Below are 14,012 nucleotides of genomic sequence, written 5' to 3'. Positions count from 1 at the left end.
AATAAACCAGGCCGTAAGAAACCCCTTAATCTACTTCTTGTGTGTTGGTCTATGTGTTGTATACCTGGCCAGCATATATTCCTTCACATGCAGTAAGTGCTGTATTGGTGTAGTGTTGTGGCATTTCTCTCCCTGCACAGCCTGCCTCTGAACTGTCATATGGGAAGTGAGAGGGTGGTATTGATCGTGCGCTCACACTTGTCCAATTTCGACACAGTCTGTTTGGCAAAGAGATGGTTGCCATAACGACTCCCCGGCTGGTTGCCTTCCTTTGTCAGCTGCCCAGAAGTGGCTTGCTGCGTTTGGGGGAAACTGCCTGTAACTTTCAACGATGGGCTGCAGTCTAACAAAGCAGTCTAATTGCAGCCATTCTCAGACTACAGCAGAGTTAACTGCATTCACTGCTGTCTAAAATAATCTGTTTCTTTCTCCCAAATCGATCTGGAAATCCAACTATTATAGATCTTCTAGTAAAGATATTTTGTTTATATGGAGTTTTTCCTCTGTTCACTTCTTAATATTTTATTTTGTCTTTGCTTTGTTGTTCAGCCTGAATCAGGGTGTAAGAAATTTTATCTTGGATGTAAGATTTTAGATTTATTTGATTTGATTTGATTTGAATGCAAATTTAAATAAACAAATGATGTGATTGCATTTCATTCCATTCCATTATGTGAATAAAAAGTATAACTAAAAGTCATATGACTTTAAATTCTGGTGGAAAACAAAGCACTGACACTAAAGGCTCTTTCTGTAAATGCTAAATAAATGTCCCCATATATATATATATATATATATATATATATATATACATACACATAGCTCATAATGCTACATGAGAATGGCCACAAGTGCAATTTCTTGTTAATAAGCACTTATGAGTGCTAAGCTGTGGTATTAGCTTGCTAGCTGGGTGCAAAGTGAAGACTGTGAGAAAGTGTCTTTAAAACAACTGACGAGATGGCAAAGTAAACAAAAGCATGCATCCTGGATAGTAAGGTGGTTTCCCAAAGGGGTTTTCTGAGATAATTCTCTATTTTTTTAGAAAATATTATAGCCCTCCCAAACATAAGCAAACTAAATAGGCTTGTTTATGGATTTGTGTTGTGACACTCCTTAAGCTGTTAGGATGGCCGTTGACTCATGAAGCAGACTGATGGATGAGTCTTAAAATGAGACAGAAAAAGGAAGGGGGATAATTAGACATTAAATTTGCTCATAGAGAACATGAGCTGGGGAAATAAAGCAGACAGTCACAAATGCAAACATGTAATTTTCTCCATGTTTTGAAGCAATGCTGTCTATATCCAGTCTTTATGTTAGCTGTGTAATATTTAAGCACAAGGGAATTTTTTATCAGTACATTCTGGCACTAAACATATTTCATAGCATCTTCTTTGTTGCAACATTTCAAAAGGTAAAGCACCTCATAGATAGGCCTGTTAGAAGCACTATTAGTTTGATTAATTTTTTGTCAACCATTGTATTATGTTGCTTATGTCAATTCCGGTGTCCTGTGAAAAAAAAAATAATAATAGCTTCTCTTAAGAGCAAGGAGTGTCAGAAGTAAGAAGAGAGAGAGCTTATAGCAGCGTGGTGCGTGGTGGTGTCTCTGGCTGAATATACAGTATGTGTTAGTAAGACATGTGTTAGTAGTACTGAAGTAGAATATGCTGAAAACATCCCTTTGGGGTTGCCCCTACCCTGCCTCCTGTTTTCTCATTTCAACTCAAATGAAAGAAAGTGTCACAACGGGTCACTTTTTTGTGACTTCAACACTGAAAGTAATAATAGAAGATGAAATTAGATTCAGTATACACTTTTCAAAGGAACAGTTAAATCTAGAACTCTTTAATTCTCTTATTTTTGTCCTTCTGGGGGACGTTTTAAAAGTTAGATATACAACAGTGGGTTTTTTTTCAGAGAGGGATTCAGGAAGAAGCCAAAACTATTCAAAGAACCTACAGTATATTTTCTGCACTAATATAAGAGGCTATTTGACCATGTGACCTTGTTAATGTGGTGATTAACAAGATATGACCAGTCCAAAGGCAGACAGGCTTAACAAGGTGAAAGATAGGGTTTTGTTCATTTGCCTGTAATAAAAATAGTTGACAGTGTGATATAGGTATTCTGGGAAATGTGATGTATTGTTAAACAAAATGAATTTCAGATATTGATAAATAAATATTCATATATGAATGTCTCTGTTCAGCTCCCAATCACCAAATGATATGTAAGAGAAAAATAATTTTTCGTTTAAATACTTTTTACATATAATTGAGTGTTCACTGGAAACTACATGAAACCTGTTCTGGTATAAAACAGTATTTCATAGTACCCTTGGATTTCATAGGAGACTAAAGACCCTTAATTATCAATATACCCTTGAAGAATGCTTGAACGACCATTTTTCGTGAGTGTTCTAAGGGTAATCTCTTAAGGGCTTCCAAATAGAATAATTTTCTGATATGGTAACCTAAATTCCTACATAGAACCTTTAAGGGATTCCCCAGAGCAACAATCAACAATCGTCAAATCTGTAAAACGTCTATAGAGAAACCCTTCAACAAGGGTTCTGAGCTTTTGAGGGTTCTTCACTCTGGAAAAAACGGTTAAATCTAAATTTATAAGGTGTGTATGATGCTTCATTTCTGCTTTGGATATGATTAGACATCAGAAACTCGTGTTTCACTGAGATTATTAGACATTTGAGTTGTTATTATTAGGGAGACAAGTGTAATTATTACAAGTGTATTATTGTTAAGTGTAACAATAATCACGAGTAATAATAAGGTTTTAAGCTGCTCTGTTTTTCTTTAGGCGATTATTTCCTTTTCTTCTAAAGCCCCTGAGGAGAGCGTGTGTGTACGTGAGAGAGAGAGAGAGAGAGAGAGAGAGAGAGAGAGAGAGAGAGAGAGAGCACTCCACCCTCCAACCGCTCCTCGGCACTGCTCCCAGCATCCTCTTCTCTCTGCCTCCCTCTCTCTTTCTCTATAAAGATCAAACTCATATTAGGATAAATGCACATCTGGTGGTTCTCTCCTCATCACTAACATCAGCACAGCGTGGCCTCGGGGTCCGGCATGTCGTTGTCAAGGAAGCACGAACGCTTCTTTTGAGCGTCCGCTTCATTACTGCCGCGCGCCCGTCTCACCTTTAGTCCAGACGAGAAAGATGGCCGCCGCCGCCAAGCTGCTGACCAGCGCGGGCCTGCTGCTGGCGTTCGGCTCACTGTGCCTGCTCGCCATGGCTATCTGCACCGACTACTGGTACGAGACGGACGCGCGGCGGCACCGCGAGCGCTGCAAGAGCTACGCGAGCAACCGCAACGACCCGGGCTACATCTCCATCTCGAATCGCAACCTGCCTCTCCGGATGCCGCCGGAAATCAGTGATGGAGCGCTGACCAGAGAGAAGCGGCACCTCGCTGCTCCGCTGGCAGCTATGGAGTCGCACTGTAGCCGCCGGTTCAATTCCACTGTGTCGGGTCTGTGGAGGAAGTGTTACCGCGACGGCTTCGACCTGGAGACGGACGAGCTCATCTACAGAGGTGAGGCTTTCACTTAGCTGCCTGTTTTTCTTTGCCTCCATCGGTGCAAAAATCAAGAGCTTGAGTGTTAATCGGGGCTTATGTTTAGATTACGAGAGATAAACTTCTGAAAAAACAGTGCTTAGTCGACAGTAGAGATTGGAGCTTTTGTATAGTTTGTTTTTATTGGTGTCAGAAATACAAAGGGGTTTTAACTGTTTATTATTAATCAGCTAAAGAAATTTTGTAGCTCACCGCCGTTGTTACATCCAGGCCGTAATTTCCCGTGTTTTGGAAATGTTTACACTTCCCCTAAACATCCTGCTCACGGTTATCTAAATTCCCCAACTATCATATAGCTCAGTCAGACTGATTTCAGACTTTAAAAGGAATTGTAAGATTAGATTTTATTCTTTTTGACCAATGTCTTGTGCCGTCACCGGCGTTTAAATCCTCTGTCCATGGTCCTGAAGCCTATCCGAGCTCGTTACTAATCAAATGTAGTGAAGAGTACAAATTCATGGGGCTTGTGGGGGAAGGGGGGCCTTCATCACTTCCGTTGTGCAGGGTGCATTTGCATTAGCTAGAAATCCGCCATGATATAATGATTTATAATGGGTTTAATGTGCGGAGGGGGTGTAAGAGAAGCAAAGCGTGAATTATTTATAAGCTCACAGGCAGGAAGGATTGGAGGGTAGAGGGAAACATGTGAATGGGGGCTACACAGCATTCAACTAGGCCTTATGCAGAAAGGTGTGTACCAGGCTGGAGTATAGCTTAGTAAATCCAGGAGTTTTTTTTTCCTTTCCAGTTTAGAAATCCTTTGCGGTATAGCGAGAACTGTGAATATTACAGATAACAAAAGCATCCAAAAGTGTTATGTAAGAAAACATTCATTTATTCATCTCTTGCCTTTTTTTTCTTTAAAATACTAACCATGTACATTTTTTAGATTATGTGGCAGTCTGCACTACAATATATATATATATATATATATATATATATATATATATATATATATATATATATATATTTACCATTTCATGCAAACGTTACATGAAATGCCCACATTGCCTTTTTAGAGTGAAATTAAATCTTCAGCTTTTTTTCAATATTTTTGCTGCCACCTTTGCATACTGTAAGTTTTGTTGCATCTTGGCTGCCAGACCACTTGACTTCATATTCATCAATAATTTGTTCATTGGAGTTCCCTTGCGTATTTAAGTGGCTTTATAGATGCCATGAATGAGAAAGCAATGATGAAGCACTCTGCATGTACAATACATTTGAAAGAGAACCAGCAGCCAGGATTACATTTCTGTCTGCTTTATGGCCCAGACTATCTGTCTTTCTCACTTACTCCATGGCTTTTGTCTATGACCTATTTGGCTTTGACTTTAAGTTGTCTGTGTCAGTTTTTCACTAATATTTGTTATTTTTCTGTTGAAGTGATATTCAAATGTTTGTACAGATGGTGAGAAAAATGAGTCTTATGAATCTGTGGCATCAGATTATATCATCACTGTCAGAGTTCATTTGTGTGTGCTGTTCATAATTATACTTCTTTAATCAATAAATATGCCCTTTTAATTAATGAGTTATTTGGGAAGTAAACAACATGACCATCAGGAACATGAGAATAGTTTTACCTTTTCCAAAATGTAAATCACCTCATACAGGTGATTTTGTATTATTTGGTGCATGTCATACTCAGATATGTTCCTTTTAGGATTATGTGTGATTCTTCTGTTGATGAGTGTTTATACATAGATGTCTCAGGTCAGGTCACACTGAAAGCCCTTCATAATTATCACAAGTTATTTCAAAACCTTTAACAAATCATTTAAGACTTTGAACCTGATGTTACTAATGCAAAAGAAGCTGGATGCTAGCAAACTCCTCTAATCAGCATATGTGCTGTGTTTGCCTTTTATACATGTGCTGATGCTGCATTTTCACACACAATAAAACAACTGGTTACAGCCAAGCAAAACAAGTCAGTGGTGCGAACCAGGCTATTATCTTCCACAGCAGGCTCAGGCAATATGCAAGCACTGATAGAGAATTGAACTTCTGCTCTGGAACTGATGGCCTCGGCTTGGCCTGACTGAAAATAAATCTGATGTTTAAAGCTTGTTTTTAGGGATTTTAGTGTAGCAGTGCTGCTGCTGCTGATTCTTTTTTTAATCAAACCCAACATTGCTATATTTTATCAGTCAAGGCATTCTTATGTTTACAATTACCATTTCAGCACCGACCTGCACCAAATGCTTATTAAATTTCAGCTTACCTATAGATACTTTACTTACTGGATTGCAGTACTGTATAATAATGAGCTGGAAATACTTTATTTATTGTACATTATCTTTTGCGAGCAATTATTTAATTATGTTTTAATCTGATTTCTTCCCCAGCCACTTTCATTACTATAGTATTAATTATTTCTTACCAGCCCGATTGTATTTCAAGACTAGAATTTAGATTATTTTCAGCTCAGCTCTCCTTCAAATCAAAAATCTGACTCAAAGAGTCAGTTCATCGAGCTGACTGATTTGTGAATGATGTTTTACTACTTTTTACCTCTTTTGAGAAAACACTAAGCCTGTAGTCTAAAGAGTGCAAAAAATAGTAAAAAATATTTTAGTCTATAAACAATTGTCTGCATTTTAAAAATAAACTCAGTATTTAAACTATTTAGCTATATCTTAATAGCTACAACACAGTTGGTTAACAAATGTATTCATATATTTCAAGACAGGATTTTTGATTATACATACTCCATACACAAAGTAATTTCTGAGTAGTTATTTTATACTTCTTTTAGTTCTATTGATATATGATTGTTATATATTATATATTATATATTATATTACTTTGATTTTTGATGTATTGTACTGGTTTATTTCCCTTCAAGCAGAACAGATTCAGGGTTGAGATCCGCTTCCTGTAATACAGAATATGATAGTGACTAATTGGTATGAATCTCTCACCTGCTTGCTTGAGTTTAATTAGAGGCTGATGAGGGAAAATGACACTTCTAATCCCCTGTATCACAGCTGGCTGTTTGACTGACACATCACTCACCCAACCCCACCCCACCTCACCCTCTCTCTATCTTCCACTCCCACTCTCATACATACATACATACATACATACATACATACATACATACATACATACATACATACATACATACATACATACATACATACATTCATTCATTCATACATACATACATACATACATACATACATACATACACACACACACACATACATACATACATACATACATACATACATACATACATACATACATACATACATACATACATACATACACACATACACACATGCATACATGCATACATACATACATACATACATACATACATACATACATATATGCATACATACATACATACCCACATACACACATGCATACAGACATGTGAAGGTCTTCAGGACAGAGTACTTATTACACAGTTTCTCAGTAAAACCACAAAAGACATATTTTTGTCTAGAGGCTAGTGAAGGAACGTATCATTATTGATGCTATATCATATAACATGGTAACAGGAACTAACGTCCTTCATGATGGCCCAAAATATAAACATAACTAAAAAATAAATAGATAAATAGTATGATATTCTTTAATAAACATAAATTGTTAGCATTCTTTGTGATATAAGCAAAACAAAACACTTTAGGACATACTGGTATTTAGACAATAATCAATTTTGGGGCGGTAATCATGCAGGCATCAAATCTTACTGTTGTTGAATGATTCCCTATAATAATACAGTCCTAAATATTTGATATCTTAAATGATTTAATGCCAATCCAATCTAATCCCCTGCTTTTGTGTTTCCTCTTTAAACAATATAAGATTTTCTCAGAAATATAGTACAATACATTCTACAATGCTGCATGAGTGACAGTAACTGGAATTGTATGTGTTAGCCCTCAGCTATAAAAATGACTAGGTAAAGAAATAGCTAGCAGTGAAGTTTTAAAGACTGAGAGAAAAATCAGCTCATACTGGAATTGTTGGAGGCAGTTACACTGGCATAATTATGGCGATGGTAATAACGTAGGAACATCTGTGAAAACTAACACATTAAATTGTGTTAGAATAAATTAGCTTTCTTTATCTTTTTAAATTTTGTCCTAAGGGTGTGCCAGTTTTTGTGTGCCAGACAACAGTATCCAGCATTCTTCCATCAAGAAACATTTCTGTCTTGCTCAGTTTATTCTTAAAAGCATGCATGATACAAATAAAATTCAATTGAGTGGTACATTGTACATCCAACATTCACCTGAACACGCAGTTATCTAATCAGCCAACCATGTGCCAGCAGCAAAATGCATAAAATCATGCAGGTACATTAAGGGCTTTAAATAACTTTCACATCAATCAGATTTGGAAAAATTGTGATATTTGTTATTTTGTCTGTAGAGCTGCTGATTAACTGAGAACTTCATACAAAACAGTCTTACAAAACAGTTTGCAGTGAAAGGCATGACCAACAACAACAAAAAAAACTGTGTGAGTGACAGTTCTGGGTGGAAATGCCTTGTTGATAAGGGAAGTCTACAATTTTACAAATCAGTACACATCAATTCTGTCAGTCAAGAACAGGAATCTGATGCTATCATTGGCACAGAATTTTCAAACTGGACAGCTGAATGCTGGAAAAACTCTAGATGATTTGTTTTCTGTCCAATTTCAATGAGCCTGTGCCCATGATCGAGCATCGAGTATAGAGTCCTGTTCTTGACTGACAGGAGAGGAACCTGTTGTGGTCTTGAGCTGTTGTAGCTCATCCACCTCAAGGTTCAGTGCTTTATGCTTTTCTGCTCACCAGAGTTGTAACGAGTGATTACTTGAGTTATTACAGTATGTCCTTTCTGGTAGCTCAAACTGATTCTTTGTAATCTCTTATCAACAATGAATTGTGTTTCTGTTTATCGCTTCACTCTGTGTAAACTCTAGAGACGGTTGTGTGTGAAAATCCCAGGAGATCAGCAGTTTATGAGATACTAAAACCAGCCCATCTGCTACTAATGCCACATTCAAAGTCACAGCGATCAAATTTCCTCTTCATTCTGTTGTCTGGTGTGAATATTAACTGAAATATCCTGGCTTGTACAGTATATGTGTAATTTTATACATTGTGATGACATGATACAATAAATGTAATAGTAATTAAATCTCACCTTTGGTTTAAATGTCATGGTATTAAATAAGGATGGATTGTTGTTGTATAAAAATAATTTTCTTTCATTTTAGTATTTAGGAAATCAATTTTAGAAGCATTTGGATCCTTTTGAAAAAAATTTATTTTCTGCAAAATATATGCATTTCACACTGTTCTTATTCTTTTATTCTTATTCGTTTAGTTGAACATGTGTTTGTCCTTTTTCTCACTAATCTGCCCCTGCAGGTGTGATTCAGAGATGCACTCCAGTGACCTATCACTACACCTCCTCCATCCTTCCCCGAAATCTCCCTGTCAACATCACTAAAACTATTCGGCAAGATGAGTGGCATGCTCTACGTAAGTCTTAATTACTTACAACCTTCGCACTGACCATACAGTTTACCCAGAGAATCACTGGTATACTCATATTACTGTACTTATTATACAAAGAGCCAAAATGTATTATTATTCCATTTTGCATTGACTATTTTAAGTGGCTATATGATTAGCACTGATATAGTGATACTTTCCCTGGCTGAGAGGTTAAGTGGTGTGTGTGTGTGTGTGTGTGTGTGTGTGTGTGTGTGTGTGTGTGTGTGTGTGTGTGTGTGTAGATCTGCGCAGGATGACTGCAGGCTTTGTGGGCATGGCTGTCTCCATCATCCTCTTTGGGTGGATCATTGGGGTGTTGGGCTGCTGCCAGCAGCACGACCTCATGCAGTATGTAGCTGGCCTACTCTTCCTCATGGGAGGTAAGTGAAACAGAAAGATTGTGTGTGTGCATGTTTGTGTATGTGTTGTTGTTGTTTTTGTTGTTGTTTTTGAATGTTGGGCTTACTGCATTAATTTTTAGGATGCTGCTTTCAAGACCACTGATCTAGGATTTCAATCTCGCCGCTTTGATTGTGTCGCCATCTAGTGGTAACATTATGCCATTTAATTCATCTTGTCTAGTTTGTACACGAGTTAAGCGTTTGCTTGCGAAATAGCCTATGAACTAGTATGCTAGTAACTAATCTCAAAAGGAGAAAAAGTGAACCTGAGATCGTAGTAACAGTTTTGATATTGGGAAAGGTTTGTTTATTTTATTTAAATCTCAGTTGATGCATTGAAGGCCAGCCTTAATTTACATACTGTAAAATAGGTCAAATTAATGAGAAACAAACAAATGATTAATGATTAAATAAGGTCCAAAATAATAATGACGTCCAGATCCTATTCTTAGCTTGTGGAGATTTTTGTTGTTGTTGTTATTGATGATGAGGATGGTGATGATGATAATAATAATAATACTGATGATGTTGCTGCTGAATATGATTTTGTCTCTGTCATCTGCTGTTGGTTTGGTACTCCTTCTGGTCCTCTGTTGCTCAACATTTAATTTGAAATCATTTTAATGAGATAATATTTGAGTGCTTAATTGTTAGATAGTGGTAGTTCAGTGGTTACAAAAATGTAAGGTGGAGATTTAAAATTATTTTGTACACATTTTTCTTTTCAGCAAACTGCATTCACTTCATTACATCCTAATTCCTTGCAGTATGTACCCTTATTTAATGCTGTATGAAGTATGTATACTTATTTTACACACTAGTTTTTCACTATCTATTCTAATTTTGTATACTTGCCTTTTTTTGCAAGCACTCATATATGACGCATTTTTGTGTGTGCAGGCATATTTTGTAACTTTTAGTCTTTTCAGTTATTGCATACTTATTTTTCATTCTTGTTTTGAAGTGTCTATTTTTATTTTGTACAGTAGTTTTGTTTAGTATGTATACTTATGTTTTAAGATCACAGGAAAACACAAAAATCATTAACAGTGTGCGATTTGAGTTAAATTGCTGAAGGGTCAGCGTTTCAATATATTCGATATAATAAATAAGCAATTTAGCTTAATTTCTTTTGAGCTGAACTGTAGTGGCATGATCTGGTATGCATGTAGCTTAGGCATGGGAGTAATTGTAAGCACAAAATAAAGGCTCATGCTGATAAAGAATTTTGTTCTTGCATCCTGGAATGTCCCATGTGAAGAACTACTGTAATGTTCAAACCCTTGTCAGAATTAATCTGCTTTAAATCCAGTGTTCAGGTTGTTCCACATCTATCTGTTCTAACCACTCTCATTCTTCCTCCTGCCAGGAACCTGCTGTATTATCTCCCTGTGCACTTGTGTGGCAGGAATCAATTTTGAGCTGTCAAGGTATCCTCAATACTTGTACGGCCTTCCTGAGGACATCAGTCACGGCTACGGCTGGTCCATGTTCTGTGCCTGGGGAGGGCTGGGTCTTACGTTACTGGCCGGCTTCCTGTGCACCCTCGCACCATCTTTAAGCAGCCCCTCAACCCATACAACCGTCCACAAACCAAGGCATGAGAATGGCACTGTGTGAGAAACCTTCCCACAAATTTTACACATCAGCACAGGATGCTGGTCATCGTCATTATCACCACATCACCACACACACACACACACACACACACACACATATAGACTGCTGAAATCACCCACCATCCAGTTTAACACCTCTCATCGGCATTAGGACAAGTGCTCGAGGTGGCTGGATAATAATATTCGTCTCCTGCATGGCAGCTAGTGACGTGTAACTGTACACAACAAAGTAGATTGAGCGTTCACTGTCATTCCTCAAGCACACGACATAAGACACTGTCAGGATAGTTTCAGCATAGGAAATGTACATAACCACACACACACTGTACACATATAAACCATTCCAACTAAACATTCCACCTTTTCCAAAACCTACACTGAAAAAGATGTCCAAAAGGCGATTTTTCTATTTCTTTATGAACATACATTCTAAAATGGTGCTCTCTGTTCACAGTACCACATGCACAAGCATTTCAAAAAGTCAGGACTAGCAGGGACAAACTCCATCTGGAAGCCATGTTTTTTTATCTTTAGCTAGACTACTGCTTTTTTTTTTTTTAACCCTGATCAGGAACTGTATAAACATCACCAAGCTCTTTGTGCTTCATTAAAAAACTGACCTTGTAGCATTGGTATTTTCCTAAAGCCTGTATTGCTGCAGTGCAAAAAAAAACTAGCCTGCTACAGCATTTCCTGAATAGAGCTTTAAAAAAAAGCTATATCAGCAAGAAAAACAAGCAGAAAAAAAATGCTACACTAGTTTTCACTGAGCTGAAGGATCTGGATTTATTGATGTAAAGACTGTGACATAAGGCTGAGGACTTTACTGAAGAGGAACACAGCCATGAGAGGGAGGAAAGGATTTGTGGAATTATGAGATAAAAGAAACATTAAAGGTTGGATTGAAACATCGACGCATTAGTGAAGCAAACTTTCTCTAGCTTCCGCGTCTTTAGAAATCCATTTTTTCTATAGAATTCATCCCACTGTTTATAAGAAACAAGGCTTAGCAAAAATTTGGGCTTTTTTTTTTGTTATGCTGACACAGGGCAACTTCACTGTTTTGCCGGATTGGAAACATTTCAATCCTCGAGAGCACACAGTATAAATAATTGAGCTTACTTTATTAACAATGCTTCTCTGAACATCACATCTTCACGTATACTGTTGTGCGGTCACACTAGGAATCCTAATTATTTATAATCAATTATAAAAATGGAGAAAACTCCTTTATAGTTGTTTTCTCTCCCACAGGGCTTTGAGATCTTTCCTAAAAAAACATGAAGAGGCATGAAGCCTGGGATCCACCTTTTACAAATAACAATGAGTGGTGCAAAGAAAGTGTCCCAATGTTGTAGTCAAGGTACACTGGTTTGTAACGTACTGTAATGTAAATTTTACCCAGACTGCACCTTGGCCGTAGATGTCGGGGTAGGCTTTACAGCAAAAATGTTCTAATGATACACAATATGTATAACAATTCTTACTAATGAAGTGCCTCCAAAAAATACACAGCCACATTTAATATAGTGTTATAAAAGTCAGTTTTATAGTAGTACTGACAAATAAATTGTATCTTATACCACAGGGCTGTTGAATCCTCAATTCTGATTGGACAGAAGGTGTTGATTCATTAACAAAGGCAGCAGCTCTGCCGCTAGTACTAGTTGTAAATTTAATTACAGGTTTATATTAAAGATCTCGTTTTAATACCCTGTCATCTAAATTGGTTGATGCTCACATAAACATTACTATAAAAACCCTGTGTAATTGTTGATATAGTGACATTTTCTGTAAGGAGAACTGTATTTATTTGGAATATTTGGAAGGCATTGTCAGTATCAGTGTTAATGACTGTCAGAGGCACAAGAAAGTCTTGAGAACTGTCTAGTTTTTTGGTAACGATGCTTGATTCTTTCACGTGAAATAAAAACAAGGGGCTAGGAAAGAAATGACTGTTTTAGCTGCTATAACGTAAGCGATAACAGGAACTAATATATTTTTTAGACACACCACAACATTATCTGTAACCATATACTATTAAAATGTATGACGGATTCTTAGTTAATGGAAAATTACTGCGGTATAAAGAGAAATAAAACACTTCAGGAATTGCTGTTATAGAACTCAACTTTTGGGAGATAACAGCTTTGCAGCATTGCACCTCCCAGTCAATGATTATTTCTCTATCAATATTTATTCTTTACATTGAAATATCAGTCTCATACTGTATATAGTCCCTGCCCTAGTTATATTCCTCTGTAATGAACAGACTGAGAGACACAGAGCTCTACTGAATTCATGAGAAAACGGGTTTGAGGATGTAAGACATCAACAGTTTATTCCCATCGGATTTAGGCCTGCTTTTTTAAATGGGGTGCACCGATTTGCACATTTTATGATGTAGACATGGAATGTACAAAAGCACATTAATATTACTTGCCATGATTGAATATGAGTATAAAATCACAGGTGCGGTTCTTGCTCTGACATGTTTCAGAAGAAATCTGAAGAATTATTAGAAAATTAGCGAATAAGCAATTGATAAGAAACACAGCTACATCCTTAGCACACAAAACGTTGCAAGCAAGCGGAAAAAGCACAATGTACGTGTTCAGAATCACCAAGCAGCTAAATGACTGAAATTGACACCATTTACTTTGGCACCAGAAGTAGCACCATTTTCATTTTGGGTGATCTGGGGGTCTAAGGGTTTATTTCATGAAGCACAGGACTCATTGTCTAGCATGACACTGTTATGGTGAATTTATTTCAATGTATTGAGAGACTTGTGTTCATTTTTTAATATGATTTTTATTTTCCAGGAAATAAAATGTAAATACTGTGTAACATTTTTGTGTGTACATTTTGTTTGTACCAAAAGG

At 37.0% G+C, this 14,012-nt stretch overlaps 1 protein-coding gene across 1 annotated transcript; it reads left to right on the top strand.

The window, feature by feature from the left end:
* The first annotated feature begins 2,952 nt into the window (after positions 1-2,952).
* tmem276b (transmembrane protein 276b) lies at positions 2,953-13,981 on the top strand. The gene is made up of 4 exons (XM_060859785.1): positions 2,953-3,553; positions 8,979-9,092; positions 9,350-9,487; positions 10,878-13,981. Exons 1-4 carry the CDS (start codon positions 3,178-3,180, stop codon positions 11,126-11,128), a joined length of 879 nt encoding a protein of 292 aa, XP_060715768.1. The 5' UTR covers positions 2,953-3,177; the 3' UTR covers positions 11,129-13,981.
* The last annotated feature ends 31 nt before the right edge of the window (positions 13,982-14,012 follow it).

This window comes from Tachysurus vachellii, chromosome 23 (genome assembly GCF_030014155.1).
Source record: "Tachysurus vachellii isolate PV-2020 chromosome 23, HZAU_Pvac_v1, whole genome shotgun sequence".
Classification (NCBI taxonomy): Eukaryota; Metazoa; Chordata; class Actinopteri; order Siluriformes; family Bagridae; genus Tachysurus; species Tachysurus vachellii.
Note: the sequence above shows the minus strand (reverse complement) of the source record. Positions and strands in the feature narration are given on the sequence as shown.